Genomic DNA, 14,451 nt, shown 5'->3' with positions numbered 1-14,451 from the left:
GCCGGAGACCCTACTACCAGGTCTCCAGGGCCAAAGCATTCTCACCCCAAGTTGCTCAGGCCAAGCCGGGGATCTCAGGGGAGGTGGGGACACCCCAAAAAAGGGGTCCACGCTCTCCCGAAACCCTAGGCCTTTTCTGAAGCCCAGAGCTCTTTCCTGTACTCCTTAGCTGTGGGTACGGGAGTAATAAAGTGTTAAATTGAAAGAAAACTATTGTATTTTACAGTGGAACTACAGGTGCCAGCATGCCAGACTCGCCTACGTGGGAACTGTCAGGAGCCGGAGCCAATCAGCGGCCGCTCTACAGTTAGCGGCCACTGATTGGCTGGTGGCTCCTGACAGTTCTCACTGATCAGTCAGGAGCCGGTTAGCGGTGTATGTGATCACGCACATACACCTCTAATGGTAAGTGTATGGATTGGGTACTTGGTTTGTTTTTTTGCAAATACCCCCCTGGATGCTACGGAGTCCAGCGCAAGGATGGAGATGAGCATCTGATCTTTGTTGCAGGCAGAAGAGTAGCATGGAACCATGGCGCCCAGAGAAAGTGCATGTCATACCCCCCCCCCCTGTACTGAACTGTGCCAGTGGGGTATGGCCAGCCTGTGGGGGAATACTTAAGTGAAGAGAAAAAGAGCAAACAGTGGCAGCATCATGCAGGGGCATGGAGGTCCCATTGGGGGAATGGAATGCTTCGGTGATGCACTATCTGACATTAAGGGGTAGCTCCTTTGGCAATGCTTTATTTATGTATAGCACCTAGGATCTGACTTTTATCTCCTTTGAATCATTGTTATTAGTCAATAAAGGAGATTGTATTATATATACTGATCAATTAACTTAAATTGACAAAATATATGTGCAAGAGTGAATTCCCTGAGGGTGCATAGCTTATGACTGCAATTACTGCCCCAAGCAGCTTTCACTGGAGAGGGAACACCTATGGGAAGCTTTCTTCTGAGCTATGCTCCTACTTCGCAAATATACATTGCACCTATATTAATGTGAGTACTACTAATCATGTTCTGTCTGCCACCATTATTATTTCAGGTCTCCTAATATTTTTTAAAAGACCTTTCAAATAATAATGTGTGGTGATGCCTGGGAACACCTCACTACTTTAAATAGCATAGCAGTGACTTTATTTAATCTAATACCTTATAATTGAAGTTTAGGACTTTACCTCAGATGTGTCACTTTTAAGTCCATTGACGCACAATGAATGAATGAGGGAGGGGATGAAAGAGGAGAGGAGAGAGGAAAGTGCCAATCAGAGAGGGAGGTGACAGAAGCCAATAAGACAGGAGTGGGGAGCGGCAAAGCGCTGATCACAGGGTAGAGAGGGGTGGTGACAGAAGCCAATAAGAAAGGAGTGAGGAGGGGCAAAGAGCTGGTCACAAGGTAGATGGGAGGGAATTAAAGAGGTTAGAAGTGAATGTAATCACACTCATATACTGTATACAAGTGTTGCATATCAAATTAATCAGCACAGTCTGCTGGTGCATTCTAGTCAACTTAGATGCATTTTTAGTGAACAAAGACACAAAAAAGACACCCTGCACTAGTAGTGTCTCACGGGATCTGGTGTGCCAAGAGAGGCTTTTTAACGCGACTGCAGCAAAGATGTATAAGGTCACATCTGTATGACAGACCTATTCCATGTCACTTGATACTGCAGTTCGGGATGCAATCGGGAAACTGGCTGTCTTAATCCCGACAGCCGGCTTCCCGACTGCTTTATCCCGGCGAGGGTTAAATGACAGGCGTCTATATGTAGATGCCTGTCATTTTCCCGATGACGGGAGACCGGCACCCAGCATCCCGATCGAAGGGGTGCTGGGCGCCGGGAGCGGACAGCCGCAGGGGGGGAGGGTTAGGTTTAGGGCACCCAGGGGGGACTTAGGGTTACGCACCCCCCCGGGAGGGTTAGGGTTAGGCTAGGGGGAGGGTTAGGGTTAGGCACCCCCGGGGGGACTTAGGGTTAGGCACCCCCCCAATGGACTTAGGTTTAGGCAGCGGGGAAGGGAGGGGGTTAGGGTTAGGCACTTAGAGGGGGGATTAGGTTTAGGCACTTGGGGGGGAGGTTAGGGTTAGGCACCACTAAGGAGGGTTAGGGTTAGGGGGTTAGGTTAGTTTTTACTTACCTTTAGGACGATCGGGATTTACAGCGCTTTCGGGCTTCCGCTGCGGGGAACTCTGCTTCTGTCGGCCTGCCGCTCCCGGGATTCGAACTGCCGGAAGGGGGCCGGCGGTATTTCATACCGGTCCCCTGCAGTTCAGCTTAACTCTGCTCAGCTTTACTCCTCCACTGTAGCCTGACTCTCCCAGCATCTGCCTTGGCTCACCACGTCCCTGCAGCCACAGCACCGGCTCTCAGCGCCCTGACTCTCTCTCTTCGCAGTCTTTTTCTACGTGGACCCTCATAGCAGCAGCACTACAATCACACATCTGTCCTGCTTCCAGTCTCTCTGTAACAATCCCTTTCTAAGCTCTGCCCCCAACAGCCTTTGGGGTCTATTCAAGAAACAGAAAGGGAGCCCTGTTTAGCTGAAATCAGGGCTCTTCTTTACTTCGTGCAATTCATGGAGCAAATTACCATGTAGAAGTGTCTTACTTCTCCAGCGGCACCCCTGCTCCATGCCTGCATAACATCCCCATACTTTTGTACGGTGAGTGTGATTCATAGAAGAATAGAAAGCTCAGCTTTGCATTCCTCTCCTGCTGTACAGATTCGCCATCTATGGATAACGTAGTCGGTACCCAAAGCCGAACAGAGCAGGGAAGTAGCATACTTCCCTGCTGTCTGTCTGGCACCCGGCACTGGCTCTACCCCCTTTTCCCAGCATCCTTTGCAGCAGGCCTGACTTGACCCTCTCCTACTCCTTTCTCTTAGAGATGTGCGCAGTCCCCTGTGTTTTGGTGCTAAATCTACATGATGTTTTGGTTTTTGCAAAACAACCTTCAAGTGTTTTTGTTTTGGATTTAAAATAAAAAATGATAAAAACAGCTAAAAATCAAGTAAAAACAAGTATTGTGAAAAGGTTTTAGGCAGGTGTGGAAAAAATTATGCAAAGTAAGAATGCTTTCAAAAATTGAAGTGTTAATAGTTTATTTTTATCAATGAACAAAATTGAATGAACAGAAAATAAAATCTAAATCAAATCAATATTTGGTGTGACCTCCCTTTGCCTTCAAAACAGTATAAATTCTTCTAGGTACACTTGCACAATGTCAGGGATATTGTAGGATTATAGTCAGGTGTATGATTAACCAATCATATCAAACAGGTGATAATGATTATCATTTTCATATGTAGGTTGAAACACAGTCATTAACTGAAACAGAAACAGCTGTGTAGGAGGCTTAAAAGTGCCTAAAAGAGGCTTAAAAGAGGAACAGCCAAACTCTGCTACAAAGGTGAGGTTGTGGAAGACAGTTTCATGTCACAGGTCATACACCATGGCAAGAAAGAGCACAGCAACAAGACACAGCGTAGCTATACTGCATCAGCAAGGTCTCTCCCAGGCAAAGATTTCAAAGCAGACTCTGGTTTCAAGATATGCTGTTCAAGCCCTTTTGAAGAAGCACAAAGAAATGTTGATGACAAGGAAACTTAGTGAATCAGATGAAAGGCACATCATGCTTACTTCCCTTCGAAATCGGAAGATGTCCAGCAGTGCCATCAGCTCAGAGCTTGCAGAAACCAGTGGGACCCAGGTACACCCATCTACTGTTCTGAGAAGTCTGGCCAGAAGTGGTCTTCATGAAAGAATTGCAGCCAAAAAGCCATACCTTTGACGTGGAAACAAGGCCAAGCGACTCAACTATGCACGAAAACATAGAAACTAGGGTGCATAAAAATGATAGCAGGTGCTTTGGAAAATGTTCAATATTTGGCTGTAACAGAAGGAAGTTTGTTCGTTGAAGGGCTGGAGAGTGGTACAATAATGATTGTCTACAGGCAATAGTAAAGCATGGTGGAGGTTCCTTGCAAGGTTGGGGCTGCATTTCAGCAAATGGAGTTGGGGATTAATGGTGTCCTCAATGCTGAGAAATCCATCCTGCAGTACCATCAGGAGGTGTCTAATTGGCTCCAAATTTATTTTAGGATTTGAGCAAGCCTACTGTGCTTCCACAGAAGACCTGTGGTCAGTTCTCCAAGATGTTTGGAACAACCTCCCTGCCAAGTTCCTTCAAAAACTGTGTGCAAGTACCTAAAATAATTGAAGAATTTATGCTGTTTTGAAGGCAAAGGGTGGTCATACCAAATATTGATTTGATTTAGATTTGTCTTCTGTTCATTCACTTTGCATTTCATTAATTGATAAAAAATAAACTATTAACACTTCTATTTTTGAAAGCTTTTATTACTTTGCAGCATTTTTTTCCACACCTGACTAAAACTTTTGCACAGTACTGTAACTTGGACCTGTTTTTGTTCCTACAGTATTATCAACATATATACAGTTAAATTAATTTCCAGTCAATTTTGACCACCTCACAGCTCACAATAAACACCCATATTGGCCAAAGGCTGCAGCAAGCTGACTGGCCAAACTAAGCTACAAAGCAGCGGCACAAACACATGACAGTTTAGAATACAGCACATCTATGAAAACAGAGGCACAGCAGTGGCAGACAGGATGTTTATTTGTTTGTTGTCTGTCAGGTTATGCATTCTGACACCCCTGCAATTGGGATGAAACCAACGCAAGGTGGTCCAGTTGGATCCTGGCCAGATATAAGCGGGGATAGAGTCCCAGTCGTACCTCCCATTTGTGTACGCTGGGCAGAACTTTGACCCGGGAAGCCTGTTAGGGCCCTCCGCTGGATGGATTTGGACGAAAACATCACAGATTGGTAACATTATATCCCAGAAGACATACTAGGTGGTTAAGGTCCTGGATGGACCTTCCATTGGTTTACGCTGGGCAGAACTTGACCCGGGGATGCTGAGCAGAACTTTAACACAGGGAGCCTATTCTGGGCCTTCCACTTGATGGATTTTGATGAAAACTTCACAGCGGGGGGGGGGGGGGGGGCAATTGATCTTGGATGTCTGCATTCTGGCCAGACCAAATTGCAATATATAGCACTTATCCTTGTGTATCAATGCCTATTTCCCAATAGATTGTAAGCTTGCAAGCAGGGCCCTCTTACCTCTATGTCTGTCTGTTATTACCCTGTTTTGTTCTATCAATGTTTCCAATTGTAAAGCGCAACGGAATATGCTGCGCTATATAAGAAACTGTTAATAAATAATAAATAAATAAATAAATACCTAATGGAGTGGTTGAAGTCTCAGTCGGACCTCAAAGCGGAATGCGCCGGGCAGAACTTTGACCCAGGGAGTCTGTACTGGGCCTTTCACTATATGGATTTGGATGACATCACATAATAAAAATTAATAACTTAAAGATTTAAACACAGGCAACACCAGGTACTTCAGCTAGTAAACTATATGAAAAGAAAAGAGTACGTGCTATTCAAATGGGTTGTAGGAATACCGCCTCACTCGTGTGCTCCTCTCTTCAATTAGAAGGACTGGGGCAAATGCAGCATTTCTAGAGTTGGGGTTACCATATGCTTTAATTTATAGTGTGGTCAAACCATGGAGGGGTCATAATGAGCACTTAACAAGCTATAGTCCAAACTGGTACGTTAATAGTCTGCTCAGTTCCACACAGTTCCTAATAGGGATGTGTGCCGACCACCATGTTTTGGTTTTAGATTTGTATCACTTTCAAGGTTTTGGATCTGGACTTGTTTTTACAAAACCACCCTTGAGTGTTTTGGTTTTGGATATGTATTTTTTTCTAAAAAATTATATAAAAAGCAAAAACCACATAATTTGGGCCTGTTTTTGTTCCTACAGTATTATTAACCTTAATAACAATCATGTTCAGGCATTTCCAGGCATTTTTGACCACCTCACAGCTCACAATATTGATTTCACTATTTTTCACCAATATAGGCCAAATGCTGCAGCGAGCTAGCTGGCTAAAGTAAGCAACAGAGCAGCAGCACAAACGCACGGCAGTTTAAAAAAATATAGGACGTCTATGAAACATTGCCACACAGCAGTGGCAGACAAGATGGCAGTTTAATAAATGATAATAATATCAGTCGGCAATGCCCCAAATTGTGCAAAATGTAAAGAAAAGAGGTGCAAGATGGAATTGTCCCTCCCACCCACTCTTATGTGGGATATTAAAAAGGACATGCACAGTTTAACAAACCAAGCACTTTAGCCGCTAGGACTGACCCTTTCGTTGGTGAACTCCTTGGTTTGTTTGGGCCCCCACAAAACATTTTTTGTAAGGACTACCTTCAATTATTAAGGAGGAGGTTGATGATGAGAGCGTTGGTGGTGGAGATTGCATGTGCTGGTCCAAACTGATGGTAGCTGATACTGGACTGTTTCTTATTAATTTACAAACTATTATAATTTTGTTAAATAAATTGCATTAACTCGCTGCAAATGACATAACAGGGAGGAGGTGCCTAGATGGTTAATGTCCCTTCCTCTGCTAACTTTGGCTTTACAAATGGAACAGATGCCTTCACAACTGTTGTCAGAATTTAGATTAAAATAATTCCACACCCAAGACATGGCTTTTCTGGCTTTCTTTTTATCATGAGCAAGAACTGCTGCCACTGTTGGCTGATTTCCACAAACAACATCCTCATCATCAACATCACATAGGACACACAGTTTCCCCTCATCCTCCTTTTGCACTTCCTCCACACTATCATCCTCATTTTCTATTATTTCACCATGTAATACTAGCACAGCCGTCATGGCATCAGTGATCCACTGTGCAACTGGGTGACAGCTGTTATACTTACTTCCTCTATCAAAGGATTGTTTAATAGTCAATTGTGTTTTTAAATTACTACAAGTAGTAGTCTTCTTTGTCCCTTTCTGGGATGAAGATCCACCCCCAGCAGCAACAGCAGCAACAGGCGTAGCACTCAAGGATCCTTCTGAGGAATCACGGATAGTGATTCTTATGAATTGGATTCAGCAGGACTACTCCCAATCATGATTGAGGAAGTTGATGATGCAGGTGTTGGTGGTGGAGATTGCAGGTGCTTGGATCTAACAGAGAGATGGGAGCAGCTAGTTGGTGCTGGACTGATTGTTATGTTTTTAGCCAAAGTTTCTGAATTTTGCAAACACTGGAATTTGATGAATGCGCTGAAAGTGATGTAACAGGGAGGAGGTTCCTAGATGGTTAAGGTTCTTACCTCTACTCACTCTCGCTTGACAGACGTTACAGATGGCTTGACAACTGTTGTCTGGATTTGGGTGAAAATAATTCCACACATGAGAATTGGATTTTTTTGTCTTTCGTCCCGGCATGACAATGGGCTTTTTCATAACATGGGCAACAACTGTTGTCTGAATTACACAAACAACATCCTTGGCATCAACATCCTCATTATCCTTGTTAGCACCAACTACAGAAATATCCTCCTCATCCTCCTGGTGCAATTCCACAGAAGCATCCTCGATTTCTACGTCAGCATGTTGATTTGTGCTGCTCATCCCCACATTTGCAGAGGGTACACAAATAGTGAAAAGAGGATCCTCTTCAAGTACAGTATTAAAAAGGTCAGGCTCACACATGGCAACCGCGGATACACTTGGACTCTCCTCGGGGATCTGTGACTTTTCTGTGCACACAGTTGGTTCATGTGCATTAGTGATTTATATTTTTTGACACTTCTACAGGGAGAAGGACTTAAATCATTATAAGATGCAGAACCACCAATCATAAATAAAGGCCAAGGCCTTATCCTTTTCTTGCCACTTTGTGTAGTAAATGTCATATTGCCAATTTTTTGTTTCTCTGCAGCTAACTTAGCTTTACATTTTTCTTTCTTTAACACTGTAAAATATTGCTTGTTTGATTTTAAATCCCCTGACTTAAGCCCTTGGGCATCGGCCTTTGTAGATGACGTTGACGGTCTTGCATTGTCTTCGTGACTGCTGGCAGCAGTTGCAAGACTGGTATGTGGTTCCTGCTCTCCTCTCATTTGATCATTGTCCATATCAACAAACTTACACTACGGTCTGACCGGCAGTGTCTCTGAACAATTTTTTTACTCTGGGGAAGAGCACTCCTGCAGCAGTCCTTTGAAGAAAAACACAGACAGCATCCCTTCTTTATGGACAACAAAGCATCCCTGCTGAGTGCGGACAGACCACCTGCAGAGTCACAAATACCTGGACAATAAATTGCGGTCTGGTCGGCAGTGTTACTTAACAAAATTAGTGTAACTACTATTACCTAGCACACACACCAAAAAAAAGATTTTCATTTTAACCTTAATTTTTTTACAGTGGGGAAGAGCACCTCTGAACAACATAGCACTCATTTATGATCTGCAGCCTTAGCCCCTTGATGGACAGGACAAGACAGCAGCGGCCCTTTAAGTATTGCAGCCCTGGCCCCATTATTGACAGGACAACAGTGAGTGACACAGCAGCACCTCCACTTTATGTACTGCAGTCCCAGCCTGACAACACTGCACCCTTGAACAAATAGTGACAATGACAAGTCACTGACAATGATTGATGAATGACAAGTTGCCAACTACACTAACTGCACCAAGAGCACATCTGCTCTGCACACTGGGGCTGATTCAGACCCGCGCAAACGCTATGCGCTCGCAAGTGGGTCAATGTTTTCCCCCTGTGCATGTGCCGCCTCCGGCATGCGCATGCTCGAGACCCGGCCAGCGACGGGCGCTCCGTCACTACGGGTCTCGCACCAAAACGGGGCAGCTGTCGAATTGTGATTGACAGCTCGCCCCATTTTGGAGGCGGGCAGGGGGGGTGGCTGGATAAATGGAGGCGTTCCCAAGGGAACACCTTCCATTTGTGGGCGGCCCTACTGACATCACTAGTGATGTCAGTAGGTGGACTTCCTGCTCTATTACCTGGCTGCTCGCAAAAGCTGTGGGTGGTCACCCACAGCTTAGCGAGCGGTCAGGAGGCAGGAACAAAATAAAAAAAAATGCCCTTATTCAGAGCGAGCGCTCTGAAAGAGCGTCCGGCTCTGAATCAGGACCCCTGTCCCCAGCCGGAGTGAAAAAGGCACTGATTGCGGGGACCTTTATAGAATCCAAAAACCACGAGAATCCAACAGCAGGATGATGATGTTTTGCCTTGTTTTGAGATCCGAGTCAAGCGGGAAAACCCGAGCCGGACTCAGATCTTGCCTCGGAACATGAAGTCCGGGTGGGTCCTGCTCATCTCTAGTTCCTAATACTGCATGTTGCGGCCGCAACCCTAGTGAAATCATTATTTCAGCCGCCGGCCTGAAGGAGGGTTTCCGGGAATCTGGACCCCCCCCCCTTCCTGTTTGCCTGTGAAAGATTTTCTTATATGCAGATGTAGTACACAGATATTGCGCAAGTGTAGTTTTTCTCTTTCAGTACCTGGCAGTGCTCCTGATAATACAGTACATGGATTGAACCTGCACTTGTGCGGTGGTAAAATCATTCCAAAGTCTGAACCTGAGTAGATCTCTATTTGCTAGGATAGAGAAAGGTAGACAGTAAATGACAATTGTAAGAATGTGAACATTTTTTTATATACTGTACTTTGTACCTAAAATATAACCAAAATTCATGCTGTGTCATATTTGGGATTATTTAGTAATAAAGGGTCTGATTACTACTCACAATTTCAGATGCCTACAGCAAAACGAATGCTAATAAAATCCAGTCTATATGCCCATATTCGAAATTGTATTCATCAATGCGATCGCACCACTCCTCTGCCCGCCATCATCACTATCTTTGGCACTTACAATTTCTCCGTACTAAATCCAGGATATGCAACTGAATTTGGCAAATACTTTGCATACGCCTGACTCAGAATCAGTAGTAATTCTGGTTACATGCCTATGACACACCCACAAAAATTTGGATACACCCTCTTTCTGAACAGTTGCCACCCAGTAATTCCTATTCAGCCTTCACAGAAAACATCTGAGATGTGTATGACTCTGAATCACCTGTACAGTCTCATTGATGCGTGCGCAGCAAGCGATGCATGCAGTTTGCTAAGAATTGCTAGATGTTGAATTTGGATTTGCTTGTCCAGTGACCCATACTAAGGAGACTTTTGCTTTAATTGTCTAATGTGCACTAGATCGATCAAAGGAGGTTTTTACTGGGCGGGATGCAGTAACCCTTATGCGCCGGGCATCGCATTTGTACTGATCGCATATGCACTAACATATAAGATAAGATAAGCTCTTCCGATAAGAGTTGTCCATTGCGATTTCTGCTGCACAGTGGACTTCTGGATTTATGATCCGGGAGTCCATCTGCGCATGCGCAGAGCGACGCGGCGGCCGTGTAGCATGCTGTGAGGGATCCGATCGGGGATTTTACCGTATTTTTCGTTTACTGCCCTAGGTGTTGTCTTTGGCGCTGCCTGGGTTTCTCTGTCCATAGCTCTCTCTTTCCCTCCTTTGTCCTGTCCCTCACTCTCCTCCCTCCTTTGTCTGTTTCTCTTTCTCCATCTGATGCTCTTCCCCCTATTTCTCTCTTTTTCTCTCCCTCTACCTTACTTCCCTCTTGCCACTTCATTCTCCTTCCTCCTCCTCTGTTTTGATCTCCCCCCTCCTCCCTCTCTCCTGCCCCTCTGTGTCTGTTTTTATACTGCCCCTTTGTTGCTTCCTCATCACTGCATTTTTATTTAGACTTCAGTACCTCCTCGTTCATGTATGCATGTGCATGGCAGACCAAACGTACATGCTCCCGTGTCTGGATTGTGTTTTTAAGCTTCACGGGGGAGCAGGGCCAGGGTTGCGGGTGCTCTGAGTGTGTGGGAGTATTTTTTTCAAGACTTGGCTTTAGGCATGGGTCAGGCACGTTAAATTTGACATACATCAATGACATATTTTTTTATTTTATTATATAGATTATCCTTAGAATAACTTTTCTCTTTTTCATTTTCACTATTGCAGTTTTTGGGATGTCTTTGGTTGCTTTTCAGGAGTGTCTGTTTTCATCCTGAGATGCTACTCTATGTGATGAATAAGTACATACTGTATGAGAGGTGACAGAAGTAGATATTGACACTGGTGGTAGGGGTCAGAGCTAATACCAATTGTCGCAAAATTCTAAAGTGATTACATAATTTACATAATCAGCAATCAATTATATTATATAGATTGGTTGCTATAGGTTTACTAACATTTGTATGTTAATAGAATGTAGTAAATATGGTGTTATCCCATTACAACAGGCAAGTGAAGAACACAAATTTGACTGTGTTCTGCATATGCAAAATTGCATCCCAAAGTGTACAGTATGTCTGACCATGTAGCATCTCTGCAAAGGGATTCTGCCAGTGCCCAATACTTACACTCATGTGTACAGGTGCAGGCTCATGTTTACGCCTAATCTCTAATTGTGTGTTATCTGCTATCATACAGGTTGTGCAGATTGGATCTAAATGTGCCCTATAGTATATAGCTCCCATTACAGCATGACCCTGACTTTTAGCATGGAAAACACACTTTGGTTATAGGGGTGACAGATAACATGGTACTTAAAAGGTTAAAGGTACAGTATGAAATACGATCTTTACAGAGTTCAGAGTACACCACAGTATTCTTTGTGCAGCATAATGATTACACAGAACACTCATTTCCCAGCTTCATTATACAGCATTTCTTCCACAGTAACACTCTAACTTTCCTGTCCTACAAGATGATTGTACTACAGACGGTTCTACTCGGGATTCCGCTACTATGGATGCTGAAACGAGTTTTCTTCTCTTACTTGTGGCAGGACTTAAAGTTCTTCTTTGCAGCAGCTAGCTATCAGCGGAAGATAGAAAAGGCGCTTCGACAACGCCCTTCTTTTGGCATTGTGGATATGTTTTTGAAACAAGTGTCCATAAGACCTGACCAGACATTTATTTTGTACCAGGACCAGTCCTTTACCTACAAAGAGATAGATCTTAAAAGCAACCAAGCGGCATGGGCTTTACAGCAATTTGCAAACCTGAAAAAAGGGGAATGTGTTGGTGTTTTCATGGGTAATGAGCCTGCATATGTCTGGCTTTGGATGGCATTAGCCAAATTAGGATGCCCAATGGCTTGTCTGAATTACAACATACGTGCTAAATCCTTTCTTCATTGCTTCAAGTGCAGTGGTGCAAAAGTGCTTATTGCTGCTCCAGGTAAGAGACCTGGATATACATTTATCAATATGTTTAGTGTCTGGAAAACAAAAACTGTAGTAATTCTCAAAATACGGATTAACTGGTAAATATTAGTATGTATCTTTATTTTAGTTTTCATCCCTTTATAAAATAAGAAGCAATTCAAATGATGTTTCTCTTTCTATTTTATTTTTTATGTCTGCTATTATACTTTAAAATTCTGGTAAAATGAAAAATAAACCACATTGCATTTATTTATGCATTTAATTTGCCTTTATGCATCACATATGTGTTTACAAGGTATGCAGTCGGGATGCCGACTGTCTAAATGCCGACCGTCTGCATCCCGACTGTCTAATCCCGGCAAGGGTCTAATGACAGTTGTCGAAATCCCGACGCCTGTAATTTTAACTACGCCGGGAGCCCGACGCCCGGCATCCCGATCAAAGGTAAGCTGGGTGTGGACAGCAGCGGGGGGGGGGGTTAGGTTAGGGGCTCCCGGGGGGACTTAGGGTTAGGCACCCCCCTGGGAGGTTAGGGTTAGGTTAGGGGAAGGGGGGGTTAGGGTTAGGCACCCCCAGGGAGAGGTTGGGGTTACCTCCCCCCGCCCCCCTCCCGGGATGGTTAGGTTTAGGCCGCGGGGAAGGGGGGGTTAGGTTTAGGCACTTACAGAGGGGTTAGGGTTAGGCACTTGGGGGGAGGCTAGGGTTAGGCACCCCTAAGGGAGGGTTAGGGTTAGGGGGGTGATTAGGTTAGTTAGTACTTTCCCTATCTGCTGTTGGGATCTTTATTGGTGCCGGTCTTCCGGCGTCGGCGGTATTTCATACCGATCCCGTTTACAAATGTGTTCAATCTACATTTTTTAATCACGCATCTTTGACATAATAATATGACATTATTAATATATTCAAGCAGTATGCATGAAGAAATGCATACTATATGTAAATACTTCTTAAGCACATCTCTTTACAGGTGTACACTATAAGCACTAAGAATTCTAGTGATCAAAAAGGCTATAATAAACTGCAACAATTAACATGGTTTTAAAAGTAAGGTTTCTTAGTACATGTTTGGCCAGAGATGTTTTCCCACTTACCACGTCACAGTGAACCTTATACATGTGGGTTCCTATCATTCCTAATACTGTCACACTAATTAATTTATCTAGTACTTACCTTTTATAGGGCCCATTAGATGTGTGTACTGCAGTGCAAGGACCCATACCAATTAAAATCACCTGAGGCAGGTGTATCTGTACCTGTGTAAACCTGCTCCTCCCCCTTTCTTTTCTGATGTAGAACTACAGGTCTCAGCATAGTAGCACCTATTATCATGTTTTATATAAGGATGTGCAGCCCAGCCCCTCTCTTTTTCCTAAGTGTGTGTATTTAAATAGGTCCTACTTATTATGCAGAGCTTTGCAGAGAATATTTAATAATTTGCTTAGTTCCTGCCATATTAGAGTTGAAAGTCTATGGACCTGTTTCAGAAATGGACACAAATCCCATCACTACTGCGTCTTTATTCACAGTGACTGTGCAAAAACATGTCAATGTCACAGCTGCCAGGATTTGTATTGAGACACCCAGAAAGACGCACATCGAACACAGATCAGTTGATTATCAAAGTTATGAGTGACCCTATAGTTGTGCAGAATGGTTGTTTGAACTGAGACACCGGAGCCTTTGCAACTGCATATAAGATTGCAATCACAGGCTGAGGCATGGTCCAAAAATGGTTGTGGCACGCTTGCCATTGAGCCCCCCCCATTTTTGTTGTCTTCTACAAATGGTGTGTGCCTGTCAGGGCTGTAACTAGGATGGTGCAACCAGTGCCATGGCACAGGGCACGTCAGGGAAGGGGGCGCTGTTTAGGCCTGTCAATTTTCTGTTTATTATCATTCTCACTTTTAGATTTCTCTTATTTTATTATCAGCAACTCATAGCATTCTCTTTGTCTTAAGCAGCAATAAATTTTGGTGCCACCAGGTGGCGCTGGATATACCTAACAAATAATAAAAGAAGTGTGATACTTAATCCTTTTTAGAGGAAAAATAGAAGTCTTTCCAACCACCACTCCTCACAGGATTTCAGAAATTCATATCAATCCCCATATGATGTATATAGAAGAAAAAACACATAACATACAAGTTTCCTTAATAACAATATATCCAATGTCCCAATATAACAATATGTTATTTAAAAAATGGTGGTGCTTTCAGTCTAGATGTTGCAAAATCCGCGTACCCAGACTCA

The 14,451-nt window shown here is 43.8% G+C and overlaps 1 protein-coding gene across 1 annotated transcript in view; it reads left to right on the top strand.

Annotated features, from left to right (window-relative positions):
* The first annotated feature begins 11,739 nt into the window (after window positions 1-11,739).
* The window catches only part of LOC148540389 (long-chain fatty acid transport protein 2-like), a 114,399-nt gene continuing 111,687 nt past the window's right edge, over window positions 11,740-14,451 (top strand). The window contains exon 1 of the mRNA XM_088443625.1: window positions 11,740-12,214. Coding sequence (XP_088299751.1) covers window positions 11,740-12,214 — 475 coding nt within the window. The remainder of the gene's footprint in view (window positions 12,215-14,451) is intronic.

Source organism: Taudactylus pleione, unplaced genomic scaffold, assembly GCF_031769625.1.
Source record: "Taudactylus pleione unplaced genomic scaffold, aTauple2 ptg000019l, whole genome shotgun sequence".
Taxonomy (NCBI): domain Eukaryota; kingdom Metazoa; phylum Chordata; class Amphibia; order Anura; family Myobatrachidae; genus Taudactylus; species Taudactylus pleione.
Note: the sequence above shows the minus strand (reverse complement) of the source record. Positions and strands in the feature narration are given on the sequence as shown.